Raw genomic sequence first — 17,066 nt, forward strand, 5'->3', positions numbered from 1 at the left:
TCACATGTAGTACTTAATTTAATTAACTTATTGTTAAGTTTCATTTTGTCAAAACTTGTCGCATATCAATAAACAAAAATCGAACTAAAAGGAGGATGACAAAAAAGTATTTTTTTCTCAATTTAAAAAGTAAAAAATAATTTTCATAAGAAAATGTAGAAAATAAGATATTAATTTTCACCTAAATTTGTCATAAAAAAATATTGAAATTTTAAATTATAAAATAAAAATATAGATGTCTTGTATGATAGATAATTTACAAATTAGATGAGAATCATTATGCTCTTTTCATAATGAATTAATAGGAATTGTGAACACAAAACAAAAGGTAGAAAATGAAGGCACATATTTAATATTGGGTATCTAAATTTCTCTCTTTTATATCTTTTTCTCTCTTTTAGATCTTTTTCTCTCTTTTAGATCTATCTCCTCTCTCTCTCTCTCTCTCTCTCTCTCTCTCTCGGCTAGGGTTCATGGTAAAGCGTGTTAGGGATAGATCTAGGGAGAGGGGGGCTGTGGCCGGCGAGGGGGGGTCGGATCTGGAGGGGATTTGCGGCAAGGAAGGGGGCGGTGGCCTGGTGGTTTGGGGCGAGAAGGGTGAGGCAAGTTTTGTTGGCGGCGAGCGTGCACCTAGTGTAGATCGGGGCGGGGCGCTTGGCGGGGTGGAGGCAGGGGAATCCAGGGGCGTCGGTAGGGATCTCGTGGGCATGGATGGTGCATCGGCAGGGTTCTCGCGGGCGCCGCCCGTGCGGCTGGGGACGGATCTTTGCGATCCACAGGCGGCAGATTCGACAAGGTTGTCGCGGCTGGGTGCGGATCAATGGGAGATACGGGCGGCTGGGTTTTCTGATGCCGGGGGTAAGGCTTCCCCAATCTCGAGGGGAGAAGTGGGGCCGGGGGTGCCTGGCGCAGGGCTATGCGCCAATAGTGCCGGGCACTGCCCAGGCGCTGCCGGCTCCTCGGTCGGGCAGTGGGCTGGGGCTGTCGGCGCAGTGCCTTGCGCGGGATCCTCTCCTCCGGGCTGTGAGGGGCAGGCAGGGGCTACGACGGGGAGGCAGGCTGCCTCGGGTCTGGATGTTTCTAATAATTCGGGAAGGGTGGGTGTTGTAGGAGTAGCTCATGGGAAGACGGTCTCCCCCAGACCTAGGGTTCAGATGAGCGAGATCGGTAAAAACTCTTGGAAGGACACGGTCATGGGGGTGGCTGAGGAAGAGCCGGTTTTAGAGGAAGTTTTAATGGTGGGAGATTCTGATGATATGTTCTCGGATTCTGATGAGGAAGATAATGGCCAGGAGGATCCTCTCTGTCCGGTCATTAGACTTTCCGCTGCAGAGAAGCGTGAGCTTAGAGAGAAGTGGAAGGTGTCTTTGATTGTTACTGTCCTGGGTAAGCGAATTAGTTTTAACTATTTTTCCCAAAGAATACAAGCGCAGTGGGCAAGGAAAGGTAAAGTCAGTATTACTGACCTGGAAAATGACTACTATGTCATTAAATTTACTAGGGTTGAGGATTATAATTCGGTTATCAAGGGAGGCCCATATATCATTTCCAATCATGTTTTGGCCTTAAGGCCTTGGGTTCCTAATTTTAATCCTCACGACTGTTCGGTTAACAGGATCTTGACTTGGGTAAGATTCCCGGGCCTTCCCATTGAGTACTACAGTGAAAACTTTCTGAGTAAAATAGGAGGTTTGGTTGGTAAGGTCCACCATGTGGACAAGACTACAATTGGGGCCATTAGGGGTAAGTTTGCTAGGGTATGTATAGATGTTGATCTGGCTAAACCTTTACTTTCTAAGTTCTGTGTTCAGGATAAAGTGTTCTTTATTGAGTATGAAGGTTTACATAACATCTGTTATGATTGTGGCATGTATGGTCATTCTCAGGAGGGTTGCCCTAAAAGGGAGAGGGTTGTTATAGAGAGGGTTGAGAGTAGTGTGCGGATTACTGGAGGGAACCAGGGGTATGAAGGGAACTTTGGTCCCTGGATGGTGGCAAAGAGGCCCGCTAGACGTAGGAATCAACCTGCAGTGGTTTACAATCGTCCTCCTGATATCAACACAAATTCTAAGTCCCTTTCTCCTAAAGCTACTGTTATTCCAAATGTCAAGGAGAAGCCTGTCCTCAAAGCTAGAAAGGAGGCTGGGGTTTCTTCAGTAGCCTTGCCTGGGTCCAGATTTGGGGCCCTGATGATTGAGGAAGTTCAAGAGTCAGACCAAGATGAGAATCATATGGATGAGAGTATTCCAGGATTAGAGTCTGTAGATCCAGTCGAGAAGGTGGTTGAATCTGTGAACCCGCTTTTTGTCTCTAAGGATGAAGCCCAGGGGGGGACCCTGACCCTTGCAGCTAGAAGGATGAAGAATTCAAATGAGGTTAGTATTCCTGTTCCTGGTATTGATCCTGGGATTGGGAAATCTATGGGAGTTAACAAAACTAATATGAAAAAGCTTAAAGGAAAACAAAAAAGTGGCCTTAACACTTTGGCGTTTCCAGATAAGAGGGGGCCCGGGGGTACCTCGGTAAGGCTCTCAGGAGCCCCTAGTAAATACCTAGCTTAGGGTAGGGGTGTGGTCAGTTGTCCTCCTTTCTATGGATTTGTTATTTTGGAATGTTAGGGGTGCGGCTAGCAAGGCTACCCGTATCCATATTAATGATCTTATTAAGCAGTTTAATCCATCTTGTTTTGCTCTTTTGGAAACTAAGATTAGTGGTGAGAAAGCAGATGAGGTGGTTAAGAAGTTTAAGAACTGGCACTGTGTTAGATCGGAGGCAACTGGCCGGGCTGGGGGGATTTGGCTTTTTTGGAGGCCAGATCGGATTCATTTTGATATTCTTAGCATGGATAAGCAGTTCATTCATTGTAAAGTGAGTATTTCCGGCAATACTCCCTTTTTTATTACCCTTGTGTATGCTGACCCTATCTTGTCTAATCGAAAACGGCTCTGGGAGGTTCTCTATTCTATGAGTGTCAGCATTTCGGAGCCCTGGTTTGTGGCGGGTGACTTCAATGATATCGCCTTTATGAGTGATCAGAGAGGGGGATCCAATCATTATGTTAATCGCTGTCTGCATCACAAGAATAGTATGGATTTATGTGGGCTTTCCGATCTGGGGGCTTCTGGTCATAAATTCACTTGGAAGCGTAATAATACTTTTGTTCGATTGGACAAAGTCTACGCTAATGTTTTAGCTCTAACTTCCTTCCCCGAGTGCTCTGTGTTGAACCTCCCATTCCGTCATTCGGATCATTGTCCTATTTTATTTAGACTTTTGAGAGGTAAGCATCCTAGGGGTAAGAGACCGTTCCGGTATCAGTTGGCTTGGGAGTCCCATCCTAAGTTTAAAGAGTTCGTTCATGAGAGTTGGAGACCTCATTCGTATGTACTGCAAGCTGCTGAAGGGTTCAGGAATAAGGTGCAGGGGTGGAATAGGAATGTGTTTGGGCATATTATCAGAAGGAAGAACAAGTTATTAAAGAGGATGGAGGGCATTCAACGCAGGTTGGAGGGGAGGTTTGATCATAGCCTTGAGGGCCTCCTCAGAACCCTTCAGAAGGAGCTGGAGGCTGTGCTTAGGCAGGAGGAGTTCCTTTGGTTCCAGAAGTCTCGGAAGTCCTGGATTAGAGATGGCGATCGTAATACCAAATACTTCCATCTCTCTACCCTGGTTAGAAGGCAGAGAAATAGAATTGAGGCCATTAAGGATTCTAATGGTGATTGGGTTTATGAAGATGAGGTTATTCGAAACTTAGCCCTGGATTTCTACAGAGAGCTGTTCAAAGAGGAACCTGTTCTTTTGGAGAGGGCTCACTCTATTGCTACATTTCCTTTAATCAGTGAGGATTGTAGTCAAGAGGCCTTTCAACCTATTTCCCGAAAAGAGATTGACCAAGCTATCTTCAGCATTGGGGCTTCTAAAGCTCCTGGGATTGATGGTCTTCCGGCGGGCTTTTACCATAAGCATTGGGATGTAGTGAAGGAAGGCATCTATAATTTTGTCTTGGGGGTGTTCAGTGGTTCGAAGGATATTGAGCTGGTTAATAGAACCCTCCTGGTTCTGATTCCTAAGATTGATAAGCCTTCTTCCTTTTTGCATATGAGACCTATCAGTCTTTGTAATGTTCTTTACAAAACTGTTACAAAGATTGTGGCTAATAGAATCCGTGGCATTCTTCCTGCGATCATTTGTCAGAATCAGGGTAGCTTTGTGCCTGGTAGACAAATGATGGATAATGTGGTGATCGCCCAAGAGATGGTCCACACGATGAAGATTAGGAAGGGGAGGAAAGGCATTGTGGCTCTGAAGCTGGATTTAGAGAAGGCCTATGATCGAATTAATTGGGATTTCTTGATGGAGAGCCTTGAGAGAGCTAGAATCCCGGACAGCTGGAGAAGTTTAATTAAGGTATGTATTTCTTCTCCTGTGTTTCAAGTTATGGTCAATGGGGATATGTCGGAGGAATTTTCCCCGGGCAGAGGAATCCGTCAGGGGGATCCTATGAGCCCTTTCCTTTTTGTTATTGCTATGGAGAGGCTCTCTCACCTGATTCAGGATGCGATTGATAATGGGAGTTTCCACCCTGTGGCGATCAACAGCTTCTGTCCCCAGGTGACTCACTTATTCTTTGCAGATGATGTCCTTATCTTTCTTGAGGGTAATGAGGAGCAGTTGAGAGTCATTATGGATATTCTGGATTGTTTTTGTTCGGCCTCTGGGCAGAAGCTTAATATCCAGAAATCTAGGATGATGTGCTCTAAGAATATGAATCAGAGAGTCTGTAAGAGATTAAGTGATCTCTCAGGTATTCCTCTTACTGATTCTCTTGGGAAGTATCTGGGCGTTCCCCTCCATAGTGAGCGTGTGTCTAAAGGCTCCTTCAAAGAGACTTTGGATAAAGCTAATTCGAAGTGTGCCACTTGGAAAGCCAAGACTCTGTCTCTCGCTGGCCGCCTCACGTTAATTCAATCTGTTAATTGTGCTGCTCCCAATCACATCATGCAGGCTTGTAAGCTTCCGGATCCTGTGCTTAATGATCTTGACAAGATTAACCGTAGGTTCCTGTGGGGGGAAGCTGCGGAGGGCAGGAAGATCCATCTTGTGCCTTGGAGTGAGGTTTGCCAGCCTAAAGATTCTGGGGGTCTGGGTATTAGGAAAGCAAAGGACAATAATAAAGTTTTATTAATGAAACTCCTTTGGCGTATGTGGCAAAACCCCTCCTCTCTTTGGGTTCGCCTCTTTTGTGGTAAGTATCGGAAAGACAAAATCTTCGGGGGCCCGAAAGAGAGAGTTGCTAATTGTTCCTTCCTCTGGAAAGGACTTAGTGCTGTGTTTGATGAGTTCTGCTCGGGAGTTGGCCTGGAGGTGGGGAATGGTAAGTCCATTAGTTTCTGGTTTGATAACTGGATTGGGGATAAACCGTTAATTGAGGTGTGTTCTTCCCCCCCGCCTAGTGATATATGCAACTGGAGGATTGCCGATGTGGTTGACTCGGAAGGGGACTGGATCTGGTCAAAGTTTGATACTTTCTTTAGCCTTGAGACTCTCCTTAGAATGCGGGGAGTGAAGGTGAGTAATCAAGAGGAAGACTTGGATAGGCACTGTTGGGCGCTGACTAACAATGGAGTTTATTCTTGCAAATCGGCCTTTGAAGCTTTCTCTCTCTTTAGATCTGATCCTCCCTCGGATGTGTGGAAGTCGATTTGGACCCTTAAAGTTCCTTTCCGTATTAGGAGTTTCCTGTGGCTGGGCGTTAAGGACAGGCTTCTTACTAATTCGGATAGGCACAGAAGGCACTTGGCTGATTCTGGAGCTTGCAGTAGATGCAGAGGCCATGTTGAGACTTTGTGCCATGCTCTTAGAGATTGCTCTAATAGTAAAGAGGTTTGGAGGAAAATTCTCCCACACCATATTTTCTCTTCCTTCATGGCACATTCTGAGGTCGACTGGTTCTCTGATGGTGTTAGAGGAAAGTTGCTTCCATACATGGAGCATGGTGACATTTTCTTTGCTATTATCTGTCACCAAGTTTGGAAATGGAGAAACGAGGAGATTTTTGGAGATAAAACTGTTTTTATGACAAACTTAGCTGATTTCTTCTCGAAAAAACTTTTCTCTATTATCGATAGTTTCAAAGGAGAGTCCCTTGCCAGAGCCTCTCAGTGTTGTGATGTCCATCTCGTGGGATGGAGCAGGCCAAGAGAGGGGGTTGTGAAGCTGAATACTGATGGTTCCTGCCTCAGTAACGGTAAGATTGCGGCTGGAGGTGTGCTTAGAGATGTAGGGGGCGTCTGGCTTTCTGGGTTCTCCCAGAATTTAGGGTTGGGTTCTTCCTTTTCTGCGGAGCTCTGGGCTATTCTTACTGGAATCAATCTTGCTAAAAGGCTGGGTGTTAAGAGGCTCTCTGTGGAGTCTGATAATTTGGAAGCAATCAAAATGATTTCTGAGAATCATTCTATGGGTCTTAACAGTCGCAACCTCATCAAAGCTATTATAAGGCTTTGCTCCTCCTTTGAGTTCGTAGAGTTCAGACACATTTTTAGAGAGCAGAATCGTGTTGCTGATCGCTTGGCGGTGGCGGGCCATGAAGGGACGTTAGGCGTTACTACCCTTCCTGTTTCCCCTAGTTTCATCTCTCATCTTCTCTTAGAAGATAGGATTGGGGTTAGCTTCCCTAGGCTAATTCCTGGGTAGTTTGTTGTTATTCATTTTTCTTTTCCTTTTCTACCAAAAAAAAAAAAAAATATTGGGTATCTAAAACCCCAAAAATAATGGATAACTGCCTTTTTTTTAATAAGAGGATTTATTGGGTCCACTTCCAGTATCTACCACATGTATGTAACAGTGAAGAAGAAGCATAAGGGGTCAAGACAAAATATAAATAAATATAACCCAAATAACAAATAAATAATATATAAAACAAGATAGAGTACAATTTGTTTTTCAAAATTAAAAATTTAATTTTAACCCATGAAATAGTTGAATTTTTTTTTTCTTCATACAATGGATGGCTCAACCAGCCACGAAAGACAAACAAACAATACAAAGCTAAAAACAAAATAGAGAGACACTACTAAAAGGTCGCCACTCTGGGGCAAGCCACTAACGTCTTGTCAGAACTCACGACTGACATTAAAGGGGCAATTTTGAAACTCATGGATGCTTGTGGACAAAGTCAGCATATAGCTAGCCAGAGACATGAAGAATTCTGACATCCCAGCTTCTATTAATGAGCTCAAAACAGACAAGAAATAAAATTGTTACATGTACTTGAGTTACTATCTCTATTGTTGATCTAAGAAGCTGCTAAATTAGAATCACTCTCCATAACAAGATGACCAATGTCTAAGCTCCATGCAAGCTCCAGACCTTTATAGATAGCAACTTCGCTTGAATAGCTAAACAAATACCGATGTTGAGCACAAAACCTGAAATTCAATTTCCTTTTTGATTTCTGATAACTCCCCCACCCCCTGCTGGCCCGGAGTTGCTTTTGCTACAACCATCAGTATTTATCTTGAACATGTTAGCGGCCGGAGGATGCCATTGCACCTGAATCTCTCATCTAAAACAAGTGTGTATTTCCTCTCATTGTCCATCCTATAGGTGATTGCATTTTCTCCAAAACTGGTTCTAAGGAAGTTTGATCATCATATGAAGTTGTTAATCAAAGTCATGATGGAGTCTTGAAGAGTGCTAAAAGGGTTGCTCCAAATTGGGTTGATATGTTTCATCGGGACATTTCATCCGAGGTAGGCTATGAGCGAGAGAAGGTTATGGTGAATCTTCAAGTTAGTGATGTGGAGACTAAGAGGGTCCGGAGGTGGTCCATTTGACATGCCAATGGAGGTTGGAAGAGAATGCAAGATACCATTGAGAAGTGGTTTGACAAGCTTCGTCGAGATATACCATTTAATGTCGGTAAGCAGTGGGAGATGAGTGTCACGGAGGATGAGAATTGGGGCGAGGCACAAATTAAGATGTGGGAGGAAGTTCGTTTGAAGAGGGAAAATCCGGAAATATGTGGAATAGGCTTCTTGAATTCACTTCGAACAACACATTGGTTCGATTTGAAAGCTTGGAGTCCATTCAAACTAACAAACTTCGTCCACACGTTAGGAGTAACTTGAGGCCAGGTTCTTTTTAAGAGAGAGTGAATGATGTGGGGTATCTCCTTCAAGGGTTCAATCCGGGTGAAGGGAGTTGAAGGAGAAACGAAGCACAAGCAATCACGCGGAGAAAATAGGTAAAAATGCCCCACATGCCGTGTGGAGTAGGTTCTGGTCTGAGTGAAGATGGTACGTGGAGCTGGGAAGAACGATATCGCACGCCGAAGGCAGAAACTCAATCACACACCGTGTGAGGTTGAATTTCAGCACAAAAGACCTTGGGATAATGTCGTCAGTTTTCTGTCCTTTTCCAGAATTTACTGTTTTGCCACTTATGTATTTACTGTCTTGTCATTAGGGGTTAATAACCCAAATGCCATTTGTGCACTTTCGTCCTATTCTACCCATATCACTTTCTATTATGTTGTAACCTTAGTTAGGGCTTTTGGTCTTTTACACTTTATTTGAAGAGTTATATAAGCCTCTTTCTTTGTAAAGATGATTAATTTTTATTGAATCAAAATTATAGTCTTCTTCTTTGAAGTTTTGTTAAGGTTTCTAACTTTAAACAATGAGAAATTGCTATTTTCTACAGATTTAGTCTGTAAAATCAGAAATTAACTCCTTTTAATTTAAATAAAGAAGGTTGATTTAAAATTAAAATCAATTCGTCCATCGTATAAAAAAGATTATATTAAGAGGGTGCCTTCTATGCTTACTTTGTTTTTGACAAAGTAAATATTACTTTGTTTTTTCTATGGATGAGCTTACTTTGTTAAAAATAAAGCATAGCCTAACCGTATTGATAGATATCTTTATATATAACTTTAAGGATAATTGGTTGGGACGGTGGTTTTCACACTGGCTAAGTAAATTTGGTTATACACAATTTTAATTAGTGTGGGGATAATGTTACTGTTAACATTTTTGTTTTATTTTTTATAATAATTTTTTTTTCTCAATTCGTATTCCATAATAATAAAAATACTATACTTTAAAAAAAATTTAATAGAAAATGAAGAATTTATGTTATAAAAAAAAAAAAATAAATGATAACAAGACATCGCAACTGCTTCTCTCATTGTGATAGATGTGACACCTTTTCATCAGGTAGCCGACACGCCAACGCCATTACATTGTTCCACAGCTCCCCATTACTATGCACATGCACCCATTCACTTAAATTATTAATTCCCTTTTTAAATAATAATTCATGGCTATTAACCTAATTTAAATAAAGTTTTAATCTTTAATCATAAAAATACCACTATTAAAAAATTCCCTGTTTATATTCCTAGCCAGTTTCAGCAGGAAACAATTCTACTCTAGAGGTAGTAACCCTTTTGTTTGCATTCTGCAAGATTGAATCTTTTTCATTTTAAACTCTGAATCCAATCCAAGCTTAAGCTAAAGTGGGTCAATTCAATTCAAGTTCCTTTTTTTTTATTTTGGAGTCATTTAGAGAATTAGTGCATGTGTGATCTATGGGTCTGTGTCAGTCTGACAACTCCTCTTTCTTTCTGTATTGTGCAATTTCAATTTCAATTATTCCCTTTTGTTCAAGTTTTCAGCGAATATGAATGAAATGATTTGAATTTGTTTGTGTTTTTTCCTGTTCTTATCTTCTTTCACGTTTAAAAGGGAAAAAAGTCTGCCTTTTTAGTACCCATTTGGGTTTCTCTCTCTAAACAAATTCCCAAAATTTGTTGGGTTTCCAAGTTTGGGGTTTCGTATAGAAATTGCTCTTTGTTTGTTTTTTATGAGTAAAAGGGCAAATGGTATTATCAGTTGAAGATTTATAGTCATTTTCTCATCTGGGTTGTTGAGTTTTTCTGGTACACTTCACTTGTTTCCTATCCAAGCTGTACACCATTATTACTACCATATTCTTCTTAACATTCTTAGAAATATCATTACTTTTATTTCTTAATTATCTCATTTCCTTCTTTGATTATTGGATTTGTTGACCATTATTTTGCATTTTCTGAATCTCACAAATTAATCCTTTTTTGGTAACATATTTCATCTGGCTATAAAGTATAATCCTTCATTTCCAATCTCTGCTATCTTTTTGAATCCCAATTTCTCATGCCATTGACAAAAACCCTTAAAGGTCTTGTTTTCTCCATCTGGGTATACCTGCAAATTGAAGGAGGGCTGGTAAGAAATGGCAAATCTTGTTCCTGGGGTTCTTCTCAAACTTCTGCAACATATGAACACAGATGTGAAGGTTGCTGGTGAATATAGGTCATCTTTATTGCAAGTTGTGGGCATTGTGCCAGCCCTAGCAGGAGGTGAGCTTTTCTCTAACCAAGGGTTTTATGTTAAGGTATCAGATTCATCTCATGCAACTTATGTGTCTTTACCTGATGAACACGATGATCTAATTCTTAGTGATAAACTCCAATTGGGTCAATTTATTCATGTTGAGAGGCTTGAAGCAGCCTCACCTGTTCCTATTCTTAGAGGTGTTAGGCCTGTTCCAGGGAGACACCCTTGTGTAGGGAGCCCTGAAGATATTGTAGCAACTCGCTCTCTTGGATTCCTCAATAATGATAACAATCATGATTCGGGTCCGGGTTCGGGTTCGGGTTCGAAAGTCAATTCACCTAGAAAAGGGAAATTAGGCCTTAATTTAGGTGATAAGGAGAAACCAGTTGGGGTTAGAGTAAATGGGAATGGTTATAAGGAGGATTCATCAGATAAGAAAACCTCTTCTCTGAGTAGGACTAAGTCTCAGTTGTCAAAAACTGCTCTAAATTTGGATTTGAAGAAAGAAAGTTCAGGAAAATTGAAATCATCAAGTTCAAGGTCGATTCCTTCTTCTCCAACAAGTTGTTATTCACTTCCTACTTCATTTGAGAAATTTTCTACTGGGGTCAAGCAGCAAACAAAGGTTAAAGGTTCCAATAAATCGGGCCCTCTGGAAAGGGCAAGTTCTACCCGTGGAGCAAGTCCTACTGCAAAGAGGGTACCGGTCATTAAGAATATAGTTCATGGATTTGAGCTTGGGGCCAAAGCTCTAAGGAAGAGTTGGGAAGGGAATACGGAAGTGAAGAACAGGGAGAATTCAAAATTAAGGGCTTCTAAATGTGATCCGAAGACTGATCATCGAAGCATTTCTGTAAGTGTAACCATTTATAGATTATGACATTCAATTTAATATGATTCAGTTGATGCACTCAAAGATTACTTCCTTTTGTTGTTCTTAAAATTATGTTAGAATTTTGGACTGTATGTTGCACGGACACTTCTAGTTAGTAGCGTTTGTGCGTTTCGTGTCTGTGTCTGTGTCCGTGTCCATTTCCTGTCTCTGTCCATTTTGGTTTTTAGGCTACTTTATGAAGGTTATGTTTTAGAAATAACGGTTCCCGTGTCTGTTTCCGTGTCCATGCCCGTATCCGTGTCCGTGTCCATGCAACATAGTGTTTGTTTTATTGGTATAGATGTTTATTGGTGGTATATTGATGTGGCTTATTGTATTAGGATGATTTTATAATTTTTTAAGAGAATAAAATAGTGAATTGATGATTGTATCTTTAATACTCTCTTTCGGTTCGTGATTAGTCCCTTTTGTCTACTAGTTTGGAATGTCTTTTGTTGCTTGCTGTATTCTTCTATTCAGTTTTTCGTGACGGTGCCCTGTTCTTTTGAAGTGAAACTGCTAGATTTACATCTGATCTAAATTTATTTTGGGCAGACTCCTAGAAAAAGCACCTCGAGTGAGAGATTGCCATCAAAAGAGGATTATAAATCTCAATTATCCGCAAAATCATTTAAAGAGGAGAACAGAAATCCAATAGCTACAAAGAAAGTTACCACGAATGGGATTTTGGATGACCAAGAAAAGTCAAATAAGATAAGAATGTCTGCCGGAAAGAAATCATCAGGAGATATTGCTAGTCATGGCTTTCCCGGGAATTTGGTCAAGGTTCCGATAAATAGTAAGAGACTAACTGAGGGAAGTGTTTCATGGAGTGCGCTGCCATCTTCTCTTTCCAAGCTTGGAAAGGTAAAATTTCTGGACGGCATTGCTCTTCATAGGTTCTTGGTCATTTTTAACATTTTTCTATAATGCCTTTTCTTTATATTTTTCTGGAAGGCACTCACTTCACTTGTATAGCATTGTTACCATATTGATCAAATATTAGCCAATTGCGTTTAGCTATTTTGTTAGATTAAATAGAAGCATAGAAATGATTAGATTTTTTACTTGTGGTATTTAATAAAACAAGCTAAGTAGAAGCGTAAGACAGTCTTAGTAGAATCAAATCCTGACTACCAAATAAGTTGTTTGGACCTCTATAATTCTTATTTGAGTCCTGGGCTATCTTTATCATTTAGCCATTTTCTAGGGTAATATACTCTATTAGACTGTATCTCAAATTAATCAAAAAGATACCCTGTAACATTATTCCTACATTAACCACTTGCGAGATGCAGACCAATAAAATCTCCCATAATGTTTTTTTGGTAAATGGATCCAATTACTCGGTTCGAGACTTCGAGGTTGATCATACACCTTTTAAGTGGCCCCTCTCCCAATTAAGATTTTTTTTTATACATGAGAAATTGTAACTTTCTCTGCAAATTATCTAGCAGAGGAAGTTGCAGCCGACTGCATCATCATTCTTACTTTAACTGCTCTGGTCATCAGGAGCAAACTCCGATTGACTTCCATGTGTTGTTCGTTCTTTATTCATTTGGTTTTCTATTGTGCCATAAGATTTGTTAAGTCCCACACTTTGTTTCCATTTTCTCATTTCTTTCATATATTTTTACTATAGGAAGTTCTGAGGCACAGAGATGCTGCACAGGCAGCAGCAGTAGAGGCTATGCAAGAGGCTTCTGCTTCGGAGAGCTTACTTCGATGTCTAAGGTACGATACTGATCAATAATGAAGATTCATAATATTATAGTTTAGCGTCTTGTTGGTAATAGTTTTTTTTATTACTTGAGCAAGATTCTAGGAGTTCTGATATGCTATTTTCAGTCAAATAACATCTAATCGAATTGAATTTCATATGAAATGGATACTCCAGGCAGGAATTGCTTACTGTGAAGCATTTATGAATTATTGATTTATTTCTGTAGATTGAAATGTTGCATCCGTGTTCTTCTAAATGCTAAGTAGCAGTACATCCATAATATTGCTATAGTGAACTGCCAGGGGTTTATTTTCTAAGATACAAAATCCGTCTCTCATGTTGGGTGAGTCAGGTGCTTTATAAAACTGACCTTGAACCTGTATCCGCTTTACTGAATACATATTAGGATCTGAATATATACCGACAATTTTCATGAATGGTTTGTATTCTTTTTCCGCAAAAATAGTTTTGGGATTACTGAAAATCAGAATGATAAATGCCAGGTTGATGATAACGAACTTTGTATAACCCTTATTGGCAGCTATTTCCCATTAGATTCTCATTACAATTGCAAATTATCTATATGGACTTGCACTAGCCTTCACAATATATATGTTCGTAGCTTCACTAAAGGGGGTCTTAGGTAGGTTAAGTTAAATATCTCGAGTTGGAGTCTTAGTGTATGCAACAAATTTTAATTGGGAGAGGAGCCACTTAAAGAGTGCCTAATCAACCTCGAACCGATCAGTCGGATTTATTACCAAAAAAGGGGATCAATTTGGAACTCCTTAGTGTCCTTTCATTAAATTTGCTGTAGGAAATGCCCTCCCCGTCCTACTCTCCATATCCATAAAAAGAAAAACATAGATAGATGATGGGTATGATTGGGACATTATATTCAATGGTTGTGCCTTCTTTCTAAGCATTCAAGAATAATTAGCTTCGGTTTTTAGGACCAGCACCTTAGATGTAGCTTAATAACGTAGCAAAGCAGTTATTGATATTTTTAGGATTAAATGAATTTCTTAAAAGATAATTTATCCATCATGATCATGTATATGTTGTGTTAGTCTTTGAAACAAAGAAAGAGAAGAATCATTTCTATCTATTATCATTGAGGGATTACATCTATTTATACGGGATATGCGCTAGTAAGACAAAGATTGATTGCTCCAATAGATAGTACATTCTTTCTACATGTATGCAGCTCATTTGAACCGTTGTTTTAACTCTCTTTCTTCTGCCACTTCTTGCAGTATATACTCTGAGCTAACTTCCTCGGCTAAAGAAGATAACCCACAACCTGCTGTCGAGCAGTTCTTGACACTTCATACGAGCTTGAACAATGCTCGCACAGTTGCAGATTCCTTGTCTAAAATAGTTCCAGCTGGTTCATCCTTGGATTCTAATGATAACCCATCAGAAGAAGTCCTAAAGGTCACATCCCATAGGCGTAAACAAGCCGCCACTTGGGTCCAAGCTGCGCTGTCCACCAACCTTTCACCCTTCTCGGTATTCACCAAAGAAACTTCTCCTGCTCACAGCCAAGGCCAAAAAACATCTACTGGTAATCAACCCGTCTTAGTCCTTGAAAACTCTTCCAAGAATGGGCCTGCCAAAGCTCCGGGGAAAACTCGGCCAGCAGTTGTTTCCAAGCTTGTAGCAACGGGAGCCTTCCGCAAATCTGTGGATAACTCTGCTGTCAGTCAGAAGTTGCAACCCCAACCTCCGCCCGAGTGGATCAGAGGAAACAGTCTCGACGAAGCTGTGGACTTGGCTGAAATGTTGCAGATGGAATCCCAAGACTGGTTCCTGGGATTTGTGGAGAGGTTCTTGGATGCTGATGTAGATTCGTCAACGTTGTCGGATAACGGGCAAATAGCGGGCATGTTGAGTCATCTGAAGAGTGTGAATGACTGGTTAGATGAGATTGGATCAAGCAAGGATGAAGGGGAAACACTGAACGTCTCAGCAGAGACAATTGATAGGCTACGGAAGAAGATATATGAATATCTTCTGACACATGTTGAATCTGCGGCTGCTGCACTAGGCGGTGGTGGTGGGGGATCACAATCATCGCCAAGGACCCGAAACATAGAAACAAAAACAAAAAGGTGAATTGATTGGTTATTATGCATATAATACAGAAGCATTCTTGTTTTAGTTGTGTCCTTAACCACCAATTGGGTTAAGGACTGCAAGGTGTTCTAATTTATGTACATAAATCCTAAATGGGTTTGAGGTATAGTTGTGAAAGAAAAGCATTAAAAGATGAAAAATTTAAGGAGTTTTCTAGCAAAGCATTTGATTTTTGTTCTGAGATTATAGAAATTGATTGGGTTATTTTGTAGTTGAGAAGGAAATTTTCATTCATGGTGCTTAATTGTATTGTTGTGAAAAAAAAAAGCATATTTCAGCAGTAACAGAAATGTAACAGATACAGACAAGTCTCACTTGTATGTTTTGTGAGGGCTCACAAGAATATAGTTTCTGTAAGATTTTCAACTCTCTTCGTGTCCCTCTTTCTCTCTCTTTATCAGTTTCTCATTCTTTCTCAACAGTGGGGTTCTCGTGAATTCTGATAACCAAATGAATTTTGTCATTTTGTCATTCAATGTTAGATTAGAATCAATGTGAATACTACCAGTATTTTCAAAAGCATATATGTAAAAGGTCATCTTCCAAAATGGTACATTTTCTTCATTTTTACATTGTTCCTATATGTATCTACATTAATAATCAGAGCTACATTTACAGCAATCGAGATTGCAGTTAGTTATTTAATGATAATTGTGTTTTAATGACCGATTCGTACATTGTGTTAGTTTGTACTTCATGGTGACTGTTAATTATTTTAGTTAGTTCGTTATCTTCACCGTTTATTATTACTCTAGGACTATGGTGAAAGATCTTGAGAATTAGATAGATATAGTTGAATTTGCATTTTTGCTTCTTCTTCATCCTTCCATTGTATTGGAACTTGTATATGAAAATACTGTATAATCGTTGATTTAGTTAATGAGAATTTCCATCAATTTATAGTTATGTTTCTCTACGGTCTTTTTTTTTTTTTTGGTAGAAAAGGAAAGGAAAGCAAAGCAAAACAAGCAACTACACCGGGATTAGCCTAGGAAAGCTAACCCCAATCCTATCCTCTAAAAGAGCCTAGGAAAGCTAACTCCAATCCTATCCTCTAAAAGAAGAGGAGAAAGAGCGATAGGAGAACGGTAAGGGTAGAAACACCTAACACCTCCTCATGGCCTGCCGCCGCCAAGTGATCTCTACAGTCTTTATGAATTTGTTTAAAGTCATTTTTATTTCAACATTGTCTAAATCTAGTTTTATTCTATTACTTAGTGCTTTAAAAGTCATGCTACTTTAAGTAAGTTTAATAAGCTAACGAGACATTTTTAAAATTAAAAAGTCTAACCAATATGTAGACCACATTTATAGATACTAATGCATTATGCCTAATGTTATATTTTTATGATTTATTATCATCCAAAACTTTAATTTGCACAAGTTTTCCATTCATTCTTTTTATTGTTATTAATATTAACTTTTGAAGATGATATATTTAGGAGGTGTTTATTTTAATTAGATGAGAATATGATATGAAATACAAAATGAACGCTTAATTCTTTTGTTAACGTTTGGTTACACAGAATACGAAAGAAAGAATGAGAATCTGATTCCCTCTTATATGGGACCCACCCATTCCTCCCTGCACCCCAAGGAATCAAATCTGATTCACTTTTCCTTGTTGAATGCCCTCTATTTGTTGCTTTCTAAAGAACTGGATGTTTAAATGGAGTTGTTATTTAATTTGGTAATTCAAAAGATCCTATTGTTTTACTGTATCAGTTAGCTAGATATGATTATATTACCTAGGAATCTAGATTAATTTTATCTTTTCTTGTTCTATAACTTCACTTAATTAGGATTATTTCTCTATCAATGTTGTAATATCACTACTTATATTTTTTCCTAGTTTGTCAATTCATCTTTTCCTTAAACTTGCAACCCGTCGCACCTGTTGTATCAGCACAGATAGGTTCGATAGGTGCAGTAGTACTATTACCCGTGCTAA

General features: G+C 39.7%; 1 protein-coding gene across 1 annotated transcript; it reads left to right on the forward strand.

Moving 5' to 3' along the window:
* Window positions 1-9,351: 9,351 nt before the first annotated feature.
* Window positions 9,352-15,484, forward strand: LOC136224572 (uncharacterized). The gene is made up of 4 exons (XM_066012935.1): window positions 9,352-11,232; window positions 11,809-12,120; window positions 12,896-12,987; window positions 14,233-15,484. The coding sequence occupies exons 1-4, from the start codon at window positions 10,276-10,278 to the stop codon at window positions 15,092-15,094; spliced, it is 2,223 nt and encodes a 740-aa protein (XP_065869007.1). The 5' UTR covers window positions 9,352-10,275; the 3' UTR covers window positions 15,095-15,484.
* Window positions 15,485-17,066: the final 1,582 nt, after the last annotated feature.

This window comes from Euphorbia lathyris, chromosome 3 (assembly GCF_963576675.1).
Source record: "Euphorbia lathyris chromosome 3, ddEupLath1.1, whole genome shotgun sequence".
Taxonomy (NCBI): domain Eukaryota; kingdom Viridiplantae; phylum Streptophyta; class Magnoliopsida; order Malpighiales; family Euphorbiaceae; genus Euphorbia; species Euphorbia lathyris.